This window comes from Halichoerus grypus, chromosome 8 (genome assembly GCF_964656455.1).
Source record: "Halichoerus grypus chromosome 8, mHalGry1.hap1.1, whole genome shotgun sequence".
NCBI lineage: Eukaryota > Metazoa > Chordata > Mammalia > Carnivora > Phocidae > Halichoerus > Halichoerus grypus.
Window position 1 is genome coordinate 130,714,093 of NC_135719.1, and position 25,664 is coordinate 130,739,756.

Consider the following 25,664-nt stretch of genomic DNA (forward strand, 5'->3'; position numbering starts at 1 on the left):
AGCACTGGGTGTTATACGCAAACAATGAATCATGGAACACTACACCAAAAACTAATGATGTAATGTATGGTGATTAACATAATAAAATAAAATTTTAAAAAATAAAAAATAAAGGGAGAGTGTTGCAGGCAAAGGGCAAAATCAGGTGCAAATGCCTTGTTTAGGAATTGAATTTTGGGGGCGCCTGGGTGGCTCAGTCGTTGGGCATCTGCCTTTGGCTCAGGTCATGATCCCGGGGTCCTGGGATGGAGCCCCACGGCGTCGGGCTCCCTGCTCAGCAGGAAGCCTGTTTCTCCCTCTCCCACTCCCCCTGCTTGTGTTCCCTTTCTCGCTGTCTCTCTCTCTGTCAAATAAATAAAATCTTTAAAAAAAAAAAAAGGAATTTTTTATGCTTGTGTTGTCAGATGGGTCCCTATGTGATTGCCACTTATGCATCAGGACTTTGAATGAATTCCCCACGGACATGAGTTAATGGGCTTTAGTGAGACATAGCTACTAAAGTCAGGGTCAGCAAGAGGATAACAGACAGGCCATGGTGGGGCCCTCCTCCAATGGACACATTTGAGATCCAGTTGAGGGAGACTGACCCACTGTTTCTCCCTTCATGTGAAAAAGAAGCTTTGTCAGACTGGTTGATGGCAGTCTGATTTAGGGGTGACTTAGACTACGTACCAGGGAAAATAGAAGTTGTCAGTGTATATATTGACAGTAGATACAGCAAAACTTGCTGATAGATTGGATGTGGTAAAGTGGGGGGGAGGGGGGAGAAGAGCTTCAGGGTTGACTCCTTGGGTTTTGTTTTGAGCACCTGGTAGACAGTAGAGCTATTTACTAAAATTGGATAAGACTAGGGAAGAAACAGGTTCAGATGACACTAAGCTTCAAATCCCAGTGAGTGGGAAAACAGTAGTTACTGGTAAACGAGGTTTGGATAGGGAAACAGAAATGGGAATGAATTGTTTCTGTAACATTGTGTTTGAGGAAGAGGGCTATTCCAGAAGCACTCAGTAGGTAACTGGTATCATTTCAATTCCATAACCTTCGGAAAGGTGAAGTTTGAAGGTAAGTGAAGACTCAGAATGTTCTTGATCCATGAAAGCAAAATTCATTTTCAGTGTGAAGATCACATCTACAATTAAGTTTCTAGAATTATCTATTTCTATTGACAAACTCAGTGCCCAACATAATCACTAATATTGTCTTCTGAATCCCTCAATTCAATTGCAGAGGCATCATCACAGGTTGTTCACCTGTGTCTGTGAAGGTAGGAAGATAAGGAAAACACACATAAGTAACCTAGTCAAACTAACATCTTTTCTGGGACCATTATTCCTTACTAAAATACATGGGTATATACACCTTTACTGAGCAGTTACCATGTGCCAAGGACTGTGTTAAATGCAACGCGTGCATTATCTCATCTTCATGACAACCCCAAGGTAGTCAGGTTTGGTAACACACCCAAGTTCACACCATTAATAATCCAATCTACACTAGAATTAGAACCCACACAATTCGACCTCACAGCTCTGAAAAGGTGGCAACTGTCTTACTCATCTCTGGGTCCTCCAATAATACTGGTCACAATTCCTGGCTCATGGGAAATCACTATAGAGTGAGTTGAATGAGAGTTAATACATGCTCTGTGCTCAATTTCTTCTCAGACTAAGAAAACTGTATTTCAAAACAAACAAAAGTAAGCAACTACTTATATCTGCCTCTTCCTTGGCTGAGGAGTAGGAGGGTTGACACAAAGGCCATTTACCTCCAGAAGTAGGACTGCCAACAATCACTAGGAGAGGGATTCAGGTCAGACTCAAGGTGAGGTAATCAGAGCTTCAAAATCTTTCCCTAACAATATTTTAGTATCAATGTTGTTCTCCACAAATGAATTGGGAAGAACCCATTGACATTTAGGAAAATTGTGTAATTTTTAAAAATGCTGCAAATCTACTAATTTTAGGTTTGGGAAAATTCAACCTATTTTAGACCTATAATTCAGAATATTTTTACTTTAGGGTGAAAAAAAGAAAAGCTTAAAGCCTCCTAACCATGTTTCATTACCCTCTTCTATACCTGTCCTTTGCTTTTCTTCCCTCAGGCACTTTCTGCCACTGCTTCACTAGCTCAACCTCCCAGGCTTAATTTGTTTAGTTGTAACCAAATCTTTCACTGCCTCAACTTAATCAGATCACATTCTTTTGCTATTTTTCACCATTAAAAAAAAACTTTTTGCAGCTCCACTAATCAAATTATGTAAATAATTACAAAATCTATAATTTGTGACATCTGAGTGCTTGCTGCTACCAAGCACAATTCTAAGAGCTTTACATGCATTATACCTCAATCCTCAAAATCACAGTCATCATTTTACAGATGAAGAAACTGAGGCCAAAATGGTTAAGGTCATCAACAAAGGAGCTTAAAGTGCAAAAATACAAGATTTGCTGGCAATAAATGTCTTTATGATTGTTTTAATGGTTAAAATTCGGTGGTTTCCTAAAGTAGTAACAGGATAAAAAAATTACAAAAAAACCACAACCTTCTTAATGATTCATTTGAATTAACTATAAAATTAAAATACCTGCCAATTATTTAATACCTTCTAAAATAACACAAAATATATACGTAATACAAACCTCAATAATCCAGTTCTCCTATTATGCAATTATTTACAAACTCTGAACTAAGGAAAAGATTTAGCTAAACAGATTAAAAAACAAATATGCCCTCAAATAATTTTATCCTAAGTAATCTATTCTTTGGAGTAGAATTACTCATTTATTACAATATGTTAATTATATCAATTTTTAGTTATATTTTGTTGGTGTGAATTTAGCCCAGTTTAAATTCCTGTGTGCCTGGTCAAAAAGTGACAAGGCAAGAAACAACAAATGTTGGAGAGGTTGTGGAGAAAGGGGAACCCTCTCACATCGCTGGTGGGAATGCAAGCTGGTACAGTCACTTTGGAAAACAGTGTGGAGTTTCCTCAAAAACTTAAAAGCAGAGCTACCCTATGACCCAGCAATTGCACTACTGGTTATTTACCCCAAAGACGCAGATGTAGTGAAAAGAAGGGCCATATGCACCCCAATGTTCATAGCAGCAATGTCCGCAATAGCCAAACTGTGGAAAGAGCCGAGATGCCCTACAACAGATGAATGGATAAAGAAAATGTGGTCCATATATACAATGGAATATTACTCAGCCATCAGAAAGGATGAATACCCAACTTTTACATCAATATGGATGGGACTGGAGATTATGCTAAATGAAGTAAGTCAAGCAGAGAAAGTCAATTATCATATCGTTTCACTTATTTGTGGAACATAAGGAATAGCATGGAGGATATTAGGAGAAGGAAGGGAAAAATGAAGCGGGGGACATCAGAGGGGGAGACGAACCATGAGAGACGATGGACTCTGAGAAACAAACTGAGGGTTCTAGAGGGGAGGGGGCTGGGGGGATTGGTTAGCCCGGTGATGGGTATTAAGGAGGGCACGTACTGCATGGAGCACTGGGGGTTGTACGCAAACAATGAATCATGGATCACTGCATCGAAAACTGGTCATGTATTGTATGGTGACTAACATAACATAATAAAATTAAAAAAATAAATAAAAAATAAAAATAAATTCCTGTGTGCCTGGAAAATACAACTATTCTTCTTAAAAGCTACTAAGAACTTGTAACAGTTTAGTATTTCAGATTGACATCCCACCCTACTTATTTTGAAGGTATAGAATTTAATGATGCCCTTTTCTTTTGATAAATGGAACTTATTAACAATGTAAGCATTTTCCTTTCTAAATTGTATAGTTTTAGTCAGTTACCTATATAAAAGTCTTATACACTAGTAAGCAAAGCAAGCAACATTACTCTTTTTTAAATAACATCTTTAATTAAAGTTTTTGCAAAGGTAAAATATTAAACTTAAAATAGGTCTTAGTACATCAAAATACTAAGTTCTCTAATTGTATTCCAAGATGGTCTTTAAAACATAATATCCTGTATATCACAGAAGAGCAACCTTGATCTGCAATTGTACAGAATGAATTTTACAAACATAATAAATATATTTACGCCCTTACACATAACAGTATGTACAACAGCAGTTGACAATAGTAGCTCAGAACAGCAAAAGGATTAGCCCCTCCCCCAAAATTGTAGCCCTGACACATACTGGAACGATTTAAGGAAGCTTGACTAAAATAGTAGTTACTAATTCAATGCAGTTCCTTCCCTTAAGAGAAGAAAAACGTTTCTCTTGCTCCTCAAAATAAACACAAATATTAAGTTTGGTGTGTTCTTCCTTAAATCATAAAAAATGACAAAAGATAGGCTAAGGCAGGCTTAAAAAGGGAATTATAAACTTCAGAATAATTTCCATAGCATAATAGATTAAAATGCAAAACTATTTAATATAAACTCATGAGGAACTATTTAAAGCAACTATGCTTTAACCAATGAATTCAAAATCTGAAATAGCTGACTCAGATAGATGGGAAACAGACATGAAATAAAATGAAAATGTACAAAGATGGATCAATAAAATATTCCATTGCACAAAAGTTCAAAAAAGTTCAAGATGAAATAATCCGAAAATATAGGAATTTTCTCAAGTGGAAGAAAATGCTAAGTTATAAAGGGAACTCCCAAGAGGAAATTATGTCTGTTTTCCTGTACAAGGCATATTTACCTTTTGAAAAGAATGGTGACATTATTGCTGTAAGGTAACCAAGAATTACTCTTAGAGGGAGACAACCCTTTTTTATTCCTCCATAAAAGCCAGAAAAAAGAAAACCAAATCTTTGACTTTCAATATAGCAAAAGAAAATCTTTATACAAAAGCTATTATATTTTTATGTTCTTGCTAAAACCAAAATCTATTAGAATATGCTCTTCAAGAACACATTTTAATCACTATACACACCGCTCAGATCCTGATGTATTCCTAAGAATAACATCAAGGTGGCTTTGATTTTAAGAGAGGCAACAATATAAATGTGATATGACGGCATTTAATTAACAGAAAGAAATGTGAACATTTAAAAAAATATAAAAGCCCAATATAAAGATCCCCCTCATATAACAGACATTTTACTCTAGAAACTAATTGCACATTAAAGTTGTTTTAGCCCAATGTGGCTCTCCACAGAAATTAAATGTGCTCTCAGGCAATTCAAATGGTCTGATAATCCAAAGGACCACCAAAAAAAGAGTACATATACTGAAAGGCACACATTTCCACACTTTACCTAGTAATTTTGTGTAAATTTTCCTTTTTTTTTTTTTTTTGTAGTAAAAGGTGCCATCACCATCTGTGCAAATCTAAACAAATCCTCTTCTGAAACCTTTACTTATTTTCATAATACCAAGTCTGAACTATTTTCCCTCTTTGAATAAACATGTTATTTTCATTTTAAAATTCTGAAAGTGGGAATCCTTGCCTTTTCAAAGGAATGACAGTTTATGGAACCTAATGAAATGATTTCTTAAATACAATGTAAAAGCATGATTAAGAATTCAAGTACAGTAAAAGATAAGCAAGTGGCATTCTTATAGCAAGCCACTATAATAAAACCAAAACATTCTATTTGATTAAAAAGGAACACGATGCAGTAATACATAAGAGCACAATTTGGTATGCGGTGTTGTTTGGACCGGCTTTCAGAATTTTAACAGGTAAAAGAAAAGCATTTGCCAAGTATGCCATAATTAATATGCAATACACAGGTGCAAATACAAATGGTTATTTCCTGCTTCAAAATAACCCTAGTGAGTCACTCTGAAAGCAGTGGTTGTTCATATTTGAAAATAACATTATAAAAACAGGCCAGTATACAATTCTACTATGAATACAAATGTTTGTCTACATAGAGGGCCCAAAACACGAGCTGTATATCCTATAGTAATCCAAGGTTCAGTAGCAGAAGAACTACGATATAGCCAAAGGGGTTCAATCAACATTGCAGCACTGCTAAACTTTTATAGGTAGTTCAGGTCGTTGACTTCTTCACTGGGTAAATATAAACCTATTAGCAACTATACTGAAGGACAACTGAACAACAGGACTTCTTTGATTTCACTCCCTCCCTTCTCTTCTCCCAGATTCATTAACAAAAACAAACAGAAAAACTTGTGTGTGCTTTGAGAGTAGTGGGGTAAACAAATAAACCTCCCCTCCAAAAAACTAAATTAATATAGTAAAAATTAAAACCGTATTACCAGTTAACGGTATCTGAATAAAACCTAACTACTAGCATGCTAGAAACCATCATTTACACCAAAGTTCAGAACATAAGTTAAAGGGACCAAGTTGGTACGTGGGGTGGGAAGTAGGCAAAAAAAAAAAAAAAAAGAATTGATTAGCCTTTTTAGATTTGTGTTAAAAAAAACATATAATAGCTCACAGTTTTTCTTTGCAATGTAAAGTGTTAATATGTTATTTCTGGAAACACACAAAGGCAAATAAAAAGAAGACAAAAATGGAAGACTTAAAAAAAAAATCAATATACAAGTAACTTAAACACATGTGAATTTTGTCAAGATAGACCATGAAAAAGAATTAGTTATAAGAAAACATAGATGAAGACAAATGTTCCTACAGTTCTCCCAGGCAACTAGTTCACACAGAACATAGCATTGCCATATTGTTCTTTAGAGCCCCTTATAGAATACAGAGCTGTGCATTCTTAATATACATATTACATTTCTATTATTCTTAATATACAAGTCAAATTTTCTATGCTTTCTTCTCGATGTGCAAACTGGAGCCCATGTCTACATTATCAATGGCCTGGAAGGGCCACCAAATGAAAGAGAGGTAAATATGTACTTAGTGGCCCAACCCCCTCTAACCCCCAAATTTCTCCCTCAAATTACAAAGTTGCAATTAAAAAAATTTGTTCAATTAGAACAGTTTTTAAATTCTTTACTAGTAAACACAAGAAACTTTTATAATTACTAAACTGTTTAAAAAAAATCCAGGTCCTCACTACCTGCCCAATGCTTCAGTCAATGCACAGGATGTTATCTAAATGTCTGTTTAGCTTAAAGATTAAACACATGTATAAGCATATACTTCAGCCCAACAGGAAAAAATCTCTATCTATTCTTATGTATGTAATTTCAGCTAGATGGTACCTCTGTGAAATAAAACTGTATTCCTGAGGAGCCACTCTGGGGTTTCTTTATAAGGTATGGGACTAAAAGAAACAAATTATTTTTCTGTAAGGAAACCAAAGCTGCCATTTTAATTCTGTTCAACTCAATGAGGCCCAAGTTATATTTAATGAGTATGAAAACCTAATTAAAATAATCATTCCTGGGTCAAATTTTGCCTCCAAACTGTTCACTGATTACTTCCTTTAACTCTTAAACAGATATTTCATAAAGCAGGGAAGGAAGAGGTATATATTACTGAGGGAGAATAGCTAGTAAAAATATTTAAGACCTACAATGAGAGTTCTAAACTGTTTCCTTATACAAGTGAATTAAAATTCAACACAATTCTTACCCTTTTGTAAAAAGCTCACACGCAATTTTTACCAAATATAACCACATACAATAAGCAGTTTCAGTTCAATCTATCAAAAGGGAATTTTCTTCAGTTCGTTTCAACAAGTATCTTCTGATTGAACCCGAGTTGGAGGAAGGAATATAGACAAAGCTTTACATGCTAATTACTGGTGGCAGGTACCTGTATTTAAAATCAACAATTATGGTTTTCCAAAACCCCAGCCTCCCCCACCCCAACCGCCCCAGTGCTACAGTTCCATGGCTTGCCAGTTAGTAGTGTCTGTTGTCAAGGTCTCTTTGTTCCAGTAGCTTTGATTCTACTGCACTTTTCTGACATGCAGAAATTAAGTTTTGGTTGGTGTATGTCCCAAGTTTCAAACTGTCCACTTTAAATTTTTTTTAAGTTTGTTTTATTTATAAAAGAACCAACTCTTCACCATTCTGCATCTCCAATGGCTTTGGAAAATATATAATCTCTCCCATTAAGATTCATAATGCCATCCTTGAGGTGAAATTTCCATTTGTTTTTACTTCTGTGTATCTAAATAAACAAAAAAAGAATGTAAGAGATACAATCAAGACACAGAGGAAACAAAAAACCCATTCATACACCAAAAAATCTTTCGTCTTGTACATTACTCCATTTATAAATTGTTCTTTTAATTGACAGATAATTGACATGTAACAGTAGTTACAGCCGCACAACACAATGATTCGATACTTGTATATATTACAAAATGATCATAAATAAGTCTAGTTAACACCCACAACCATATATAGTTACAAATTTTTTTCATGTGATGAGAATTTTTTTTTTTGAGAACGGAAGAGTACTTTATTGACATTAATTTCACATTTAGAAAAAGACCTACGTCTAGCCATCTTCCAAGTGCCCAGTTTCAGAGACCCCCTTAAAACTGTAGATGTTTCAATTCCACCATTTATTTTCCTACATACAACAAAATAAAGCAATTTATGGTTCCTTGATCTTTCTCTGCAGGAATGTGTAAGACTATCTTCTGAGCACATCGCACCAGTTAGGAAGTTCCTAACACACTGTAGACTCTCATGCAGTGACTATGATTACTTGCATCCAAATGAAGTGCCATTCTCCCCTAATGTAGATATGAAACTGTTTCAATGATACCACCACTGCTGCAAAGTCTCCAAAATTCTTGGATTCGCACCCAGAGGCTTTTCACTGTTGATAAGAGTTCCTCAATTATTCAATTAAGCTTTCACTCTCATCATGTGATGAGAATTTTTAAGATCTACTCTTTTAGCAACTTTCAAGTATATACTCAAGTATATATGGCATTAACTACAGTCACCATGCTGTGTATCACACCCCTATGACTTATTTATTTTATAACTTCCAAGTTTATACTTTTGACCCCCTTCAAACATTTGCCCCAATCTCCACCCTCTGGCCTCTAGCAACCACCAATCTGTTCTCTGTATCTATGAGTTCAGTTTTTGTTTTGTGGTTGTTGGGTTTTTTTGCTTGGTTGTTGTAGAATCCACATACAAAAGTGAGATCATATGATATTTGTCTTTCTCTCTCATTTCACTTAGCATAATGCCTCAAGGTCCACCCACGTTATCATAAATGACAAGCTTGCTTTTTTATGGCTGAATAATATTATATCATGTGTATATAAATATATACCACATTTTCTTTATCATTCATCCACTGATGGACACTTAAGTTGCTTCCCTGTCCTTGGCTATTGTAAATAACGCTGCAATGAACATGGGAGGGCATAAACCTTTCAGAGTTAGTGTTCTCATCTCCTTTGAATAACTATTAAGGAAGCAGAATTGCTGAATCATATGGTAGTTCTATTTTGGATTTTCAAGGAACCTCCACACAGTTTTCCATAGTGGCTATACCAATTTACATTCCTACCAAAAGTGTGTAAGGGCTCCCATTTTTCCACAACCACACATAACACTTGTTATTTCTTATCTTTTTGATAACAGTCATTCTAACAAGTATGAGTTGATATCTCATTGTGGTTTTGATTTGTATTTCCCTGACGAATAGTGATGTTGAGCGCCTTTTCATGTGCCTGTTGGCCATTTTATGTCTTCTTTGGAAAAACGTCTATTCAGTTCTGCCCATTTTTTAAATTGAATTGCTTTTTTGCTATTGAGTTGTAGGAGTTCTCCATACATTTTGGATATTAACTATCAGATATGATTTGCAAATATTTTTTCTGTAGGTTGCCTTTTCATTTTGTTGATGGTTTCCCTTGCTGTGAAGAAGCTTTATAGTTTAATGTAGTCCTGTTTATTTTGCTTTTGTTGGCTTTGCTTTTGGTGCCAAATCTAAAAAATTACAACCAAGACCCACGTCAAGGAGCTTACTTCCTATGTTTTCTTCTAGTTTTATGGTTTCAGATCTTACATTCAAGTCTTTAACCATTTTGAGTTGATTTTTGTGTATGTTGTAACATAGTGGTCTGGTTTTATCCTTTGCATGTGGCTGTCCAGTTTTCCCAATACCATTTATTGAAGTGATTGTCCTTTCCCCATTGTATATTCTTAGCTCCTTTGTCGTAAATGAATTGAATACATGTTTGGGTTCACTTCTGGGCTCTTTCCTGTTCCACAGATCTGCATGTCTCATTTTATGCCAATACCATACTGTTTTGATTCTTACAGCTTTGTAATATAATATAAAATCAGAAAGCACAAAGCCTCTCTCTTTCTTAAGATTGCTTCGGCTATTCAGGGTCTTTTGAATTTTAGAATTATCTGTTCCATTTCTGTGAAAAATGACACTGACATTTTGATAGGGGTTGCACTAAAACTGTTGAATCCGTAGATCACTTTGAGTAGCGGACACTTTAACATTAATTCTTTCAATCAATGAACACAAAATATTTTTCCATGTCTCTTCTTCAATTTCCTTCATCAATGTCTTAGTTTTCACTGCACACATTTCATCTTGGTTAAATTTATATCTTGGATTTTATTCTTTTTGATGCAATAAATGGAATTAACTTCCCCTTCTGATAGTTTATTATTAGCATATAGAAATGCAACATATTTTATATACTGATTTGTATCTTGCAACGTCACTGAATTTGTTTATTACTTCTAACAGTTTTTTGGTGGAGTCTTCAGGGTCTTCTATATATAATACTTGGTCTTCTGTAAATAGTGACAGTTTTACTTCTTCCTTTCTAATTTGGTGCTTATTTCTTTTTCTTGCCTAACTGCTCTGGCTAGAACTTCTAATACTATGTTGAAAATGGCAAGAATAAGCATTCTTGTCTTGTTCCTGATCTTAAGAGAAAAGGTTTTCAGCTTTTCTCCTTTGAGTGTGTTACTTGCAGGTTTGTTATGTATGTCCTTTCTTATGTTGAGGTAGTTATGTTCCCTCTAATACCCACTTTCTTGAATTCTTATCATAAACAGATGTTGAATTCTGCCACATGCTTTTTCTGCATCTATTGAGATGACCGTAAGATTTTTATCCTTATTTTGTTAATATGGTCAGTTACCACATTGATTTGTGTATGTTGAATCATCCTTGGATTCCCTGAAATAAATCCCACTTGGTACATGGTCATGGTATATGATCATCTTAATATATTCTTGAATTCAGTTTGCTAATATTTTGTTGAGGATTTTGGCATCTGTGTTCATCAGGAATACTGGCCTATAATTTTCTTTTCTTGTGGTGCCCTTGTCTGGTTTAGGTGTCCGGGTAATACTGACCTTATAAAATGAGTTTAGAAGTGTTCCCTCCTCTTCTATTTTTTGGAAAAGTTTGAGAAGGACTGGTATTAATTCTTCTTGAAGAATTTCTTCTTTATTGTGGTAGAGTTCACCAGTAAAGCCATCTGGTTTTATGATGGTTTGTCGGAATGTTTTTGATTAGGAATTTATCCATTTCTTCTAGGCTGTCCAATTTCTTAGCATATAATAATTGTTCACAGTAGCCTTATGATTTTTTATATTTTTGTGGTATCTGTTATAATAACTCCCCTTTCACTTCTGATTTTATTTGAGTCTTAGCCTTTTTTTCTTGGTGAGTCTAACTAAAGGTTTGTCAATTTATCTTTTCAAAGAACCAGCTCTTAGTTTCATTGATCTTTTCTAGTGTCTTTTTACTCTCTATTTATTTCCACTCTGATCTTTGTCATTTCCTCTCTTGCTACTAACTTTGGACTTCATTTATTCTTTTTCTAGTTCTTTGAGATACAAAGTTAGGCTGAGATGTTTCTTGTTTCTTGATATAGTCATTTATCTCTATTAACTTCCTTCCTAAAAGTGCTTTTACTACATCTTGTGAGTTTTGGTATGCTATATTTCCATTTTCATTTGTCTCAAGATTTGTTTTCTCTTTTGATTTCTTCTTTCACTCAATGATTATTCAGTAGCATGCTGTTTAATGTCCAAATATTTGTGAATTTTCCAATTTTTTTCGTGTAATTGATTTCTAGTTTCATACCATTGTGGCTGGCCAAATTTTTTTTTTTTTGACAAATTGGTTTCCTTTTTTTTTCTACAAGATTGACTGACTGATTTGACAGAGAGAGAGAGGGCACACAAGTGAGCACAAGTAGGGAGAGCCGCAGGCAGAGGGAGTGGGAGAGGGAGAAGCAGGCTCCCCACAAAACAGGGAGTCTGATGTGGGGCTCCATCCCAGGACCCCGGGATCATGACCTGAGCCAAAGGCAGACACTTAACCAATTAAGCCACCCAGGCACCCCCAAACTGGTTTCTTAATAAAGTTAAATTTGACAAAAAACAAACAAACAAAAATCCTATTCACTCAGGTGAGTTTTTAAAGAAATAAATGTATCTGCAATTAGTACTATTTTACAGTTCTTAATACTTGTGTTCATTAATAATACATTTCTCTACAAAGTATCTTATTTTTGCCAAGTTTATATATACATGTGTCCCTTTTTTCACAGGAAATTTTATACTGGCAAACTTTTAAAATAGGAATACCCTTTGTTTTCCCTGATGCTTCTAGACCACTGTTTTGCCTTTTCTCCATAACTCCTTTTATGTCTACACTATTTAACCTTAGGCTTTTTTTCATTCTTATCTAGACCACCGGGACACTATCTATCCTCAATATTGGAATCATGTTTACAACCATTCTCTTCCTCACATACAGTAACAATTTCCATATTGCTAACTCTTCTAATACTATGGTCCAACAGTATTAATATCCATACTAATATTAATATTTCTAACCTCTAATTACTTTATCTCTAATTCTACTTTAGTTATCTACAGGACACCAGGCAACTGTTTTCTCAATGGCCACCAATTATCTTCTAGTTTACCATATCAACAGCCTCTTGTTACCTGATTTATTATAGTAACTTTCCAACTGATTTCCAGGCTTCACTCTCACCTTCCTTCCATCCCCTCTGCTTGACTATTTCTATTTCTAAATGACCTGGTAATAACTCACCTACCAAGCTTATTTCCTACTTCCATATTCCTCAAAGACTGTATTTCAATCAAAAGAAGTATCATTCCTTGCTCCCATTTTCACAAATTCAATTCCGATTTCAAGACCCACCTCAAAAATACTGTGTTCTCTCAAAGCGCTCCCTAATCACATCAGCTAAAAGTAGTCTCTCCTAATAATTAATTTTCAGTGTCATTCCCAAACACATTTCTAGTATCATTTCTAAGTATATACAATTACAAAGAATTTCTTCTACCAAAGTAAAACCCCTTATAGTTTTCTCCAAGACCTAACATGGAACCTTACACATGGCAGTATTTAACAAATACATCTGAGGGAATGCTGATCATCCAGTCACTTATAGATTTCAAAACCTATGTGCATCTGCAATTAAGCCAAAGGGGGAAGGGCAGTGTTCAAATTGGGCCAGACCCTGGGCACTACCCTCTTTACTTTCATTTATAGTTTTTCGTTGTTTGCAATTCATAGATTTAAGGAGAAAAGGAGTTATAAAACTTATTAACTGAAATGACCTTTCTTCCCTTTCCCAGTAAGTCCCATGCTTCATTCAATTTTCAGCTTAAGCTCCATATCTTCAGAGAAGGACCCATGGTTCTCCCTCTTCTCTGATCTAAAGGGACCTCGAAATCAAGTAGTTAAGGCTTTCATTTTCAAAAAAAGATAATCACAGCTTGGAGAGGTTCAATGATTTGACCAGGAGCATTTTGTGGCAAAGATGATTCTCAAATCCAAGACATTTTTTTACTAAATCAGGCCATTTCATATAATAATCCAGAAATGCTCACTATGTATAGATATTTTCTGAGAATCCATTCATAAAATTCCATGCTCTAACCTCCCAATACAAACATTTCCATGGCATATTCTTGGCAAGCTGTTGTTCAGTTTCTGCTTGAGTATGATTAGAAGTGGGGGACAAAGAACTGCAAATTAAGTTATTCCACTCTGGGCCTGTTCTCTTATAAGTCTTTCATACTTCACCCCTTACTGAAATCTGCTTCCTCCAAACTTCCACTTACTGATCCTAGCTCTATCTTCTGGGACTTAATTAAAAAAAAAAAAAATCAAACAACACTTTATGTATTTAAAAACTACTCTCATGCTTTTCCTCTACATCACTAAGTTATATACATGTTTAATATTTTTTTTTTTTTTTTTTTTTTTTTATTTGCGAGAGAGAGAATGAGAGACAGAGAGCATGAGAGGGAGGAGGGTCAGAGGGAGAAGCAGACTCCCTGCTGAGCAGGGAGCCCGATGTGGGACTCGATCCCGGGACTCCAGGATCATGACCTGAGCCGAAGGCAGTCGCTTAACCAACTGAGCCACCCAGGCGCCCCAATATACATGTTTAATATTTATCAAGTTTTTCTTATTACAAGAAAATACAGCAAAATAAAGTTAAAATAGCAGTTAGGGCAGAAACTCTTGTGTTAAGTGGTCTTATATTTCTGGTCTAAAAATACACTATGAGATAAGATGTTAAACGTAACATCTTAAGAGAGATAATTTGAATGTCCAACAGACATACCAAACTTATCATGTTCAAAACTAATTACTCTCCTCACGCAAACGTGCTCCATCTTCAGCCTTTCCTATCTGAGTTGACGGCATCTCCATTCTTCCTTCTGGTTCCTCATCAAAAAATCTTGAATCATTCTTGATTCCTCTTTTTCTTTTCTACCACTTGTCAAGAAGAGTCAGAAAATCCTGCTGACTCTTCCTTCAAAACATACCCAAGATTCAGCTGCTTCTCATCACTTCCAATACTATCCCCCTAGCCTAAGTCACCATTATCTCTCACTTGGATTACTATAATATCCTTCTGTTAGTCTCCTTGTTTCAACTCTGCTTCCTCTACACAGTCCACTCTCAACAAAGAAGACAAAGTAATCTTTTTAGAATTAAAATGTAAGTGATACTACAACTGTCTATTTGAGACCTTCCAATAACTTTCCAATTCGCTCATAAGAGCCCATGTCCTCATAAACTTCCATACCACCTGCCCCACTTACCACTGACTTAATTTACTAACTATATCCCTTCCCCTGCATTCCCAGTCCAACCACTCTGGCCTCCATGCCACCCCTCACACAAAACAGGCAGGCTCTGTTAACCAGATAATGACAAGGCAAGGCTTTGTTCAAATGTCATCTTCTCAAAAGATCTAACAAGACTAACCTTTTAAAAAACTGTAACCTGCCCCTTTCCTACCAATTATCCATACCAATTATCTGCTTCTAACATACCATAATAATTTATTTATTTATTACATTTTAGCATCTGTCTCCCTTAACTAAACTTCCCAATGGCAGGGATTGTTTTACTTTGTTTACTACTGTATCTCAACCTCCTAGTGCAGTGCCCTGGTACATCATAGACACTCTATTTGTTGAATGAAAAAACCTGTCTCCTTTTTTCTTTGACTCCCTATAGAGAAAGTAGTAACTATCCGAAAAGTGGGTACATAAATTTATTTCCAGCATGAACCGAGTGACTCCAACTTGAAAGACAATGGGATTATATAAGCAACAAAGTCATGAGTAGCCAGGAAAAAGAAATTCCCCAGACAACTAAAGAAACTGATCGCATCCTCCTATACTGACAATTTGCAAAAAGCAAGTATAGAAAAACTTCAGGATCAAATAGTCCATATACTCAGCACTTCAGAAGAAAGGGCTCTTAAATTTCCTAATGACAAACATATTAAGTAAAATTACCAATAAATAAGGCTGAAGCCTCAACACCTGATGCCATCAGTCCTTATCTATCATAAGGGAGAACTCTGCTTCATTATTAGGTTTAACTACAATTTTGATTTGACTGGCAACATAAACTTCATTATTCTTTCTATAATGGTTTCTAAAATTGACTCATTGTTGAAATTCTAAAGTTTAGGCTTCAAAAATAAAATCCTAAAATTCAAGTTGACTCAAACCATATCCAACCCCATTGTAATCATTCATAGAACACCTGCATTCTTTATTATTGAGTAAAACATCAGGCCCAGCCCTCAAGAACTCATTTGATTCTAAAAATTAGATCTCTGTGAACTTTAAAGTGTTTATTACTCAACACACTACTTAAAGCTATTTTCCATTTCTGTCTAAAACATTAAAATGTCTTAGGAGCAAAACCAACCAATTTTAACATTTAAAATATTATGTGTACAATTTGTACCAAAGGAGAATACAATACCAAACAAGAATACAATACATTCTTACAATATGAAAATACTTAGAAGTATATTCTTCAATCTAGCTAAGGTAAAGGTCTCTCTTGCCTGAATCTGACATCTTGTCACCATGAAACTGTGTTCTGGCTAATTTGGTTGCATGAGGTTTCTTTGACATTTCCTGACAATATAAGGTTTACTGGTATCTATTTTAACATTAATACTCTTCCATTACACAAGTGTAACAAAAAATTATATTATAATGTCCCTGGTGTAAGGTTTTAAGAATGCTCACCCAAAAGTCACACAGTACAAAAGTGGATGCTCTGATAATTCTGTTTATGAATGACTTCACTGACTTTATTCTGTAATCTCACTGCAAGTAACTGGCTTGACTTTACCTCTTCATTACAAAATGATAAGATTAATTGTTCTGACATTTCCCTATAGATAGGTTTCCAAAAAGTACGGCTATTTATAGGCAATACGTACGACTACTTGTAAGATTCATTTCTATAAAAGCAACACAAATATAAGATTTTCATCATTTGTAAAGGAAATTCATGCAAGGCACAAATTTGCATGATCATAACTACAGCTCCAGTGCCTGGCACAGGCAGACACTTAGTGTTTGTTTAGTGAATGAGTATGCTTACAAACAAAAAGCCCAATTGCTTCTGTTAGGGTTTTCATCATTTGGTAAAGACCATTGTTGAAATTAAATTATAAATGCAATATAATTTGTGGATTTATTATAAATTTAATGATTATAGAAAACAATTTTATTCCAAATTAAATGTTTCAATAATTAACAAAATCTCAACAATAATGCCAATAACAATAACAAAAATACTTGGCAAGTAGCTTCCTTTTGAAGAATTAGGAAAACAAGAATTCAATAGCTAATTCTCACAGGCCTAGTTTAAAAATACCTAAGGCTGCCAAAAATACAGCAAAGCTAAATAATTTTTAAAATGATTTTCAGTAAAAACATATCTTTTGTTAGTTAGCAGTCCCGTTTATTGCCCTAGTTCTCTCCTTAGTAATAAAAAAAAAAGTGACAAAATTCAATTAAAGCCTTTTAGGTTTGAGGTAGTTGAAACTAAAGGGAAAACAGGGTTATTCTACTGGGTTATTAATGTTAAAAGACAACCCCAAAATAATCTACTAAACTATAACAATGTCTACATTCACCCTGTTTATATTGAATATAAGAGGCATCCATCCTGCCCAAATGTTTGAACAAGGTAGAAAAGATATTTAGGGAAGAAATTACAACAAAAAAAATGTAAGTAACCTGATAAAATCCTTACCTTATCATATTGGCATACAACAACATTTTCTGTATCAAAGAGTTCCTGTCCTTCCTCATCACTCACATCATCTTCACTGTTGAGGGGCTCCTACAAATAAGAAAGAAGAGTACTTATTTATACTTCATGTATTATTAGAAAAAGGCCCTTCTAATATTCAAGGAAAAGAAATACAATGACCTTGATGTTCTCTGAGAATGAAGGTTCAGAGAGAAGCATATACACACATATATATATACCACACACTTATTAAGACTTTGCGAATTTTACTGAAATTCCAGTAAGAAATCAAAAATAAAAATAGTTAAGCTATATAACTTTAAAGTCTGAAAAGATGTTTATTTCCTTCATTCTTTCAGAACAGGATTACTCTCTCCAATAACTGTTTAAGATGCCTAGAAGGGGACCTAAGAAAATATGAAGGTTTAATGAGATAATGGTACTATGTACCACCAGCAGCAGCAGAGTAAAAGGGAAAACAGTGGTGAAGTTGGAGGAGGAAAAAAAGGCTATAAAACAGGCTAGGAATCTATGTGGAGGACTAAGACTCTATTTATAATACCAGCATTTCTACCACTGTGATGGTAATGGTGGAGGCTTGTAGTTTAACTAAGGCATTCAGATTAAAAGGATATATGTGGGAAGGGTGAAGTGGAAGGGGGTCTCAGTCCCAAAGAGAATTAAAAGCCAAGATCTAACTAAAGCATAAAATGACTAACTATGTTAAATCCGACCTCAGTTATTTGAGAAGATAAAAGATATAACTCAGATTTCTAGTTAACAGAGAAAGAGAAGATAGGACAAAATAAAAGTGGAAAGGAAAATAATCAAGATGATATTAAGTCTAGGCTTATACCTCACACACACATGTGTGTGTGTGTGTGTGTGTGTGTGTGTGTATTCTTTAATTTAAAATAGATATCACCAATGTAAATATAAAAACAATTTATTGAGGTAAAATTCATATAACATAAAATTCACCATTTTAACCATTTTAGAGTGTACAACCAGTCATACTTAGTACATAAATAATGTATGCAATTATCACCACTATCTAATTCCAGAACAATTTCATCACCTTTACCATTAAACAGTCACTCAATCCCATCCCCACCCTCCCCAGCCCCCCCACTAATCTGTGTTCTGTCACTATGTATTTACCTCTGGATAGTTCATATAAATGCAAACATATGATATACACATATAACAACATGTGGTATGGTTTCTTTAACTTATATTGTGTGAGGTTCATCCATGTTGTAGCATAAACCAGTACTCTGTTCCTTTTCATGGCTAAATAATACTCCTTTGCATGGATAAATCACATTTTAATTTATCCATCCATCAATTGATAGACATTTGGGTTATTTACATCTTTTGGATTTTGTAAACAGTTTTGAATATTCAGGTACAAGCTTTTATTTGAATAACAGTTCTCAATTCTCTTATACATATACTTAGGAGAGTTGCTGGGTCATACGATAATTTTATGCTTAACATTTTGAGGAACCACCAAACCCTTTTCCACAGCAGCTACACCATTTCCCATTCCCACCAGCAATGCAAAAGAGTTCCAATTTCTCCACATCCTCACCAACATTCGTTTCCTTTTTTCTCTCTTTTGATTACAGTCATCCTGGTAAATGTGAAGTGGTATCTCTTTGTGGTTTTGATACATGCATTACTGTAATAACTAGTGATGTTGAACATCTTTTCACATGCTTGTTGGCTATTTGTATATCCTCCTTGGAGAAATGCCTATTCAAGTCCTTTACCCACTTTGGAATAGAGTTGTTTGTTTGTTGTTGAATTTAAAAGTTTTCTATTCTGGATATTAAGCCCTTATCAGATAGAGGATTTGCAAATATTTTCTCCTATTTTATAGGCTTTTAACTTTGTGAATACTGTCCTTGGGTATACAAAAGCTTTTAATCTATTAAGTCTGTTGTTATTTTTCTTATTGCTTGTGCTTTCGGTATCATATTTAAGAAACTATTTCCAAACCCAGTGTTATGAAGCTTCTGCCCTATTTTCTTCTAAGAATTTTATAGTTTTAGTTCTTACTTTTATTTCTTTTTTTTTTTAAGATTTTTATTTATTTATCTGACAGAGAGAGACCGCGATAGAGGGAACACAAGCAGGGGGAGTGGGAGAGGGAGAAGCAGGGTCCCTGCTGAGCAGGGAGCCTGATGTGGGGCTCAATCCCAGGACCCTGGAATCATGACCTGAGCCAAAGGCAGACGCTTAACGACTGAGCCACCCAGGCACCCCTAGGTCTTACTTTTAGGTCTTTGATCCATTTTGAGTTAATTTTGTGTAAGGTGTGAGGTAAGGGTCTAATTTCACTGTTTTGCATGTGGATATTCAATTGTCCAAGCTACATTTATTAAATAAGACCATTCTTTTCCTACTGAATAGTCCTGGCCCATGTAAAAATTTTATAAAATGATAGCATACATAGCAGCATTCCACATAAAAAAAGACACACCTAGGAGCGCTTGGGTGGCTCAGTCAGTTAAGCGTCTGCCTTTGGCTCAGGTCATGGTCCCAGGGTCCTGGGATCGAGCCCCGCAACGGACTCCCTGCTCCGTGGGAAGCCTGCTTCTTCCTCTCCCACTCCCCCTGCTTGTGTTCCCTCCCTCACTGTGTCTCTCTCTGTCAAATAAATAAATAAAATCTTAAAAAAAAAAAAAAAAGGACACACCTAAAGCTTAGGGATCCAAAAAATGTGAAAGTAAAGGAATGAAAGGAGCTATTCTAACTAAAATAAAGTTGGTACAGTTCTATTAATATCACACAAAACAGACTGTATGGGCAAAAAAAAATTACTAGAGATAAATAGCAGGAAACTACATAATCATAAATGGCTCAATTCACTGGAAAGTGTACGTTTAAGCTTATGTGCATCCACTTTTAGGTTCAAAATATAAAAAGCATAATGACAAAACAAATAAATATACCATCATAGTAGGAGATTTGAACCTATCTCACTCACTAATGGATGATGGTGTAAGCACACAAAAAATATGAGTAAGGATATATAATACCCAAAGAATCTAATTCTAATAGTATGTATAGAAGACAACCAACAACTGCAAAAAGTCTTTTCAAAATATACAGGAAGCATATGCAAACACTGACTACATAAAGCAAGTCCCAGTCAATTTCAAAGGTGGTTCCTCATACATTACACAGATCATAACTCTACAAATAAAACAACATGTTAAGTCAGAACAAGAATTAATGAAATAGAAAAAAACACACTAGAGAGAATAAAGCTAAAAGTTGATTCTTAAAAAACATTAATGAAATCAACATACCTCTGGCTAGACTGAACAAGAAAAAGAGCAAGAAAGCACAAAATCAGAAATGAGAATATAAAAAAGAAAATGACTACAAAGGATTCTGGCATCAAAAAGATGATTATCATTAACTTTATGCTAACTTAAAAATTTACATATGTAGCCTAGAAAAATAAAATTTATCCAAACTGTCTCAAAAAGAAATAACTTGGAACAGAGTAAGGACATTACTAGAATCAGATAATTTTAGCAGCATGCTCCAATATTCAGAGAATTAAGTATATCTTTAAAAAAAAAAAAAAAAAAAGGAAGTCCAAGGAAGATAGAGCACTCACCAGAATTCATTTTATAATGCTATCACAAACCTGAAAACCTAGCAAGAAGAGTATGAGAACAGAAAATCACAGAGAATACATGAACGTACATGAAAAAGTCCTGAACAAAGTGAATTGAGGAATTCATCAAAAGGGTAATACAGAATGATCAAGTTGTGCTACCCAACGAATACAAAACTGGCTATAAGTAGAAAACCAATTAGTGCAATTAGTTATTAAATAACAGATTAAGGATAAGAAATTTTATGATTATCTAACAGTTGCAGAAAAACTAACAAAATTCAACATTCATTTAGAATTTAAAAAACAAAGCAAAGCTTAGCTAATCTGAATAAAAGGTACCTTCTTTAACCTGATAAAAGATGTCCAGAAAGACTATAGTAGGGCATCTGGGTGGCTCAGGTGGTTAAGTGACTGCCTTCAGCTCAGGTCATGATCCTGGAGTCCCAGGATGGAGTCCCACATGGGGATCCCTGCTCAGTGAGTAGTCTGCTTCTCCCTTTCACCCTCCCCCCTCCATGCTCTGTCTCTCATTCTCCCTCTCAAATAAATAAATAAAATCTTTAAAAAAAAAAAGCCTATAGTAAACATTATACTTAATAGTGAACCACAGAAAGGGTTCCTTTTAAAATTAAGAACAAGATAAGGCTGCCTGCTATTTCTAATTAATATTGTTCTAGAGGGCTAAGCCAATGAGGCAAGAAAAACTTCCATGTTTAATATTTGATTGTCTATAGAGAAAACATGAAAGAATCAAAGATGCTAAATCTCATCAGTAATCAAATTAAAACCAAAAAGAAACACCATTTTCTACCTATTAGACTGGCAAAAATTAAGAAGCCTGACGATATTAAGTATTGGTGAAGACATATTAGTACAACAATTTGGCATTTTATTGTAAAGTTGAAAACGTGCATGCCGGGGCGCCTGGGTGGCTCAGTTGGTTAAGCCACTGCCTTCGGCTCAGGTCATGATCCTGGAGTCCCGGGATCGAGTCCCGCATCGGGCTCCCTGCTCAGCAGGGAGTCTGCTTCTCCCTCTGACCCTCCCCCTCTCATGTGCTCTCTCTCTCATTCTCTCTCTCAAATAAATAAATAAAAAATCTTTAAAAAAGAAAAGAAAACGTGCATGCCTTAGAATCCAGTAATTCAATGGTTAGGTATAACACTTAAAAAAAAGTCATGCAGGGCGCCTGGGTGGCTCAGTTGGTTAAGCGACTGCCTTCGGCTCAGGTCATGATCCTGGAGTCCCTGGATCGAGTGCCGCATCGGGCTCCGTGCTCGGCAGGGAGTCTGCTTTGCCCTCTGACCCTACCCCCTCTCATGTGTTCTTTCTCATTCTCTCTCTCTCAAATAAATAAATAAAAAAAAAATCTTAAAAAAAAAAAAAGTCTTGCATATGTGTCCCCAGAAGACACACTCCAAAATATTTTGTAACTGTAAGTGTAAACAAATAGAAACAACCCTAATGCCCATCACATCAGAAAAGAAATGGGAGAAATAAACTATGGTACATACAACAGTGAAAATAATTAACCAGTATATACAACAACTTAGATGAACCTCAGAAATACCACCTTGAGGGGAAAAAAAAAAAAGGCAATCAACTTGCAGAAAATAGAGAATTACTCCATTTATGTTATAAATGGGCATTCAACACCAAACACTATGCTCTTTAGGAATATAAATACAGATGGTAAACATGAAGGCAAGTTGATAATAAACACAAAATTCATGAGCATGGTTACTCTGATGACAGAAGGAAGAGGATGGGGGTTGGGGAGAGGTACTCAGGGGAATTTAATAAAATAATGGATTGTGGGCGCCTGGGTGGCTCAGTTGGTTGGGCAACTGCCTTCGGCTCAGGTCATGATCCTGGAGTCCCGGGATCAAGTCCCGCATTGGGCTCCCTGCTCAGCGAGGAGCCTGCTTCTCTCTCTGACCCTCCCCCCTCTAATGTACTCTCTCTCATTCTCGCTCTCTCAAATAAATAAATAAATCTTTAAAAAAATAAATAAATAAAATAAAATAAAATAAAATAAAATAATGGATTGTATGTTTTTAAAGATTTTACTTATTTATTTATTTAGAGCACTGGTGAGCAGGGAGGAGGGGCAGAGGGAGATGGAGAGAGAGAATCTCAAGCAGACTCTGAGCTGAGTGTGGAGCTTGATGCCGGACTCAATCCCATGACCCTGAGATCATGCATGACCTGAGCTGAAATGAAGAGTAGGACCTTAACTGACTAAGCAACCCAGGCACCCCGTAATGGGATTATTTTTAACTAGATGTGGACATAAGGGTGTTTTTATGTTAAAATACTTTTTATTCATTTGTATCTATTCAATATTTAATGAAACAGTATTTTTTAAAAACATTAAAGAATTTTGTCCTAAAATAAAATTACATCTTAAGTTGAAGAAAGCAATTAACAAAGGAAACTGTGGTTAAGACAAACATCTTGAGGGACACCTGGGTGGCTCAGTTGGTTAAGCAACTGCCTTCGGCTCAGGTCATGATCCCAGGGTCCTGGGATCGAGCCCCGCTTCGGGCTCCTTGCTCAGCGGGGAGCCTGCTTCTCCCTCTCCCTCTGCCTCTGCCTGTCTGCTCCCCCTGCTTGTGCTCTCTCTGTCAAATAAATGAAAATAAAATCTTAAAAAATAAAAAAAAAATTTTAAAGAGAAACATCTTGAACACAAGTAACCGGTTAAGCAGGAACACTGAGGAAAACAAAGATATATTTATATGCTTCTAGAAATATATAACTAAAGATGAATAAGAATGGTTTGCTTAACTCAAGAAAGACACTAAGAGTAGATAAAGTGATGTAAGGAACTAGTATAGAATACAGACCAAAAGGAAGTTATGAATAAATCTGTGACATTTAGCTTTTTCCTCAAGTCTCCTCTCTTCCCAGATGTTGCCATACCTTTTTAATTATTGAGGCAAAGATTAACCTCATTTTATGTGTTCTACCAATGCCTTATGTTTAAATCACATCATGAATGCATAAGCCAGAAAATTAGAATTACTTGCATTCTCTCTACCCCCTTAATAAATACAACTCAATATGATATACATTTATTTTTTATTACTAGCTCTAAGAAACAGTATTTTATGATGATAAATACAACCAGAACCATTTAAAAACCTTATTAGGTTAAAACAATCTAACTTTATATTTAAAATCCTATATTGTATAACACCTTAACAGCCTCTGAAAAAATAGAATATAATTCATCAGTTTGGCACCAAGTAAAAGAAATGATTGAGTAGTTTCTCATTTCAATTCTTTTACTACAAACTTACTTCTTCTACCTGCCCATCCTCAGCTCCATCTTTCTCTTTGTCTTCCTCTTCATCATCATCATAGTCTTCTTCTTCATCTTCATCTTCTTCAGATGATGTATCCCCGGTTCCATCGACCTGTAACACCAGTGGGGCTTGTGCTTGAGCAGGCTGGGCCTGTGGTTGCTGCTGGCCAGCTGCAGTTATCTGTGCTTGCGCCGGTGTAGGTGCAGCCACCGTTGTAGGTATAACTTGAGTCTTATTTCCTGTAAATAAGATTTGTTGTGGCTGAATGATGACACCCGTCTGTGGTGAAATCCCTCCAGGAAGAGGGGCCAGTACCTAAGGCAAAAGAAAACCATATTAAAGAAACTAGTAAGAGTACCAAGTAGCCCAGTTTCATTTTGTGGTACAGAGAAATAGGCGTAAATGCTGAAGAATCACCAAAAATGGCCATATCTCATACGGCTAAAAACCACCAAAGCATAAAAGGAGTTTAACTAGTATAATGATCCCACTTCCATTTTACCATTCAAAGTTCTGAAGGAAAAAAAGATTTTCTGAAAATATTTACTGAGCACTTGCTATGTACATGGCAAATTCCAAACCAAGAGTTACACATATGATTAATTTACTTGCTTGATGTATGGACAAGTTTAGTGACTTGCCAAGCTTGGAGTCACGAAGAGGCAAAATTTTAACCCAGGCTTTCTGATTCTGCTCTAATTATTATGTTGCACTGCCTCCCTGTGGAGAACACTGCACTGAAAATGTGAAGTCTTGGGCCCCAGTTTTGTCTAAGATCCCAGACTGAGATATAGCAAAGGCATGTCACTTAACCTCCTTTGGCTTTCGTCACTTCACTGTCAAACTAGGATCAATGGTTCTCAACCCTGGCTGCAAATTACAACCACCTGGTAACTTAAAAATACTGGTACTTGGGCCCCACTCCTAGTATTCTGATTTAATTGGTGTGAGATGAAATCTAATCATTTAAAGCTCTCCAGCTGGGGCGCCTGGGTGGCTCAGTATAACCATCTGCCTTCGGCTCAGGTCATGATCCCAGGGTCCTGGGATCCAGCCCCACATCGGGCTCCCTGCTCAGTGGGAAGCCTGCTTCTCCCTCTCCCGCTCCCCCTGCTTGTATTCCCTCTCTCGCTGTGTCTCTCTCTGTCAAATAAATAAATAAAATCTTTAAAAAAAAAAAAAAGCTCTCCAGCTGATTCTAACCATGCAACCACACCAGATCAGATGATTTCTAAAGTTC

The 25,664-nt window shown here is 35.7% G+C and overlaps 1 protein-coding gene across 2 annotated transcripts in view; it reads right to left on the minus strand.

Moving 5' to 3' along the window:
- Positions 1 to 3,879: 3,879 nt before the first annotated feature.
- The window catches only part of GTF2A1 (general transcription factor IIA subunit 1), a 44,660-nt gene continuing 22,875 nt past the window's right edge, over positions 3,880 to 25,664 (minus strand). For both annotated transcript variants that reach the window (XM_036094031.2, XM_078054060.1), the window contains 3 exons: positions 24,419 to 24,739; positions 17,474 to 17,563; positions 3,880 to 8,062 (listed from right to left, as the gene is read on the minus strand). In XM_036094031.2, the coding sequence (XP_035949924.1) occupies positions 7,955 to 8,062; positions 17,474 to 17,563; positions 24,419 to 24,739 (519 nt within the window). In that variant the 3' untranslated portion in view covers positions 3,880 to 7,954. The remainder of the gene's footprint in view (positions 8,063 to 17,473; positions 17,564 to 24,418; positions 24,740 to 25,664) is intronic.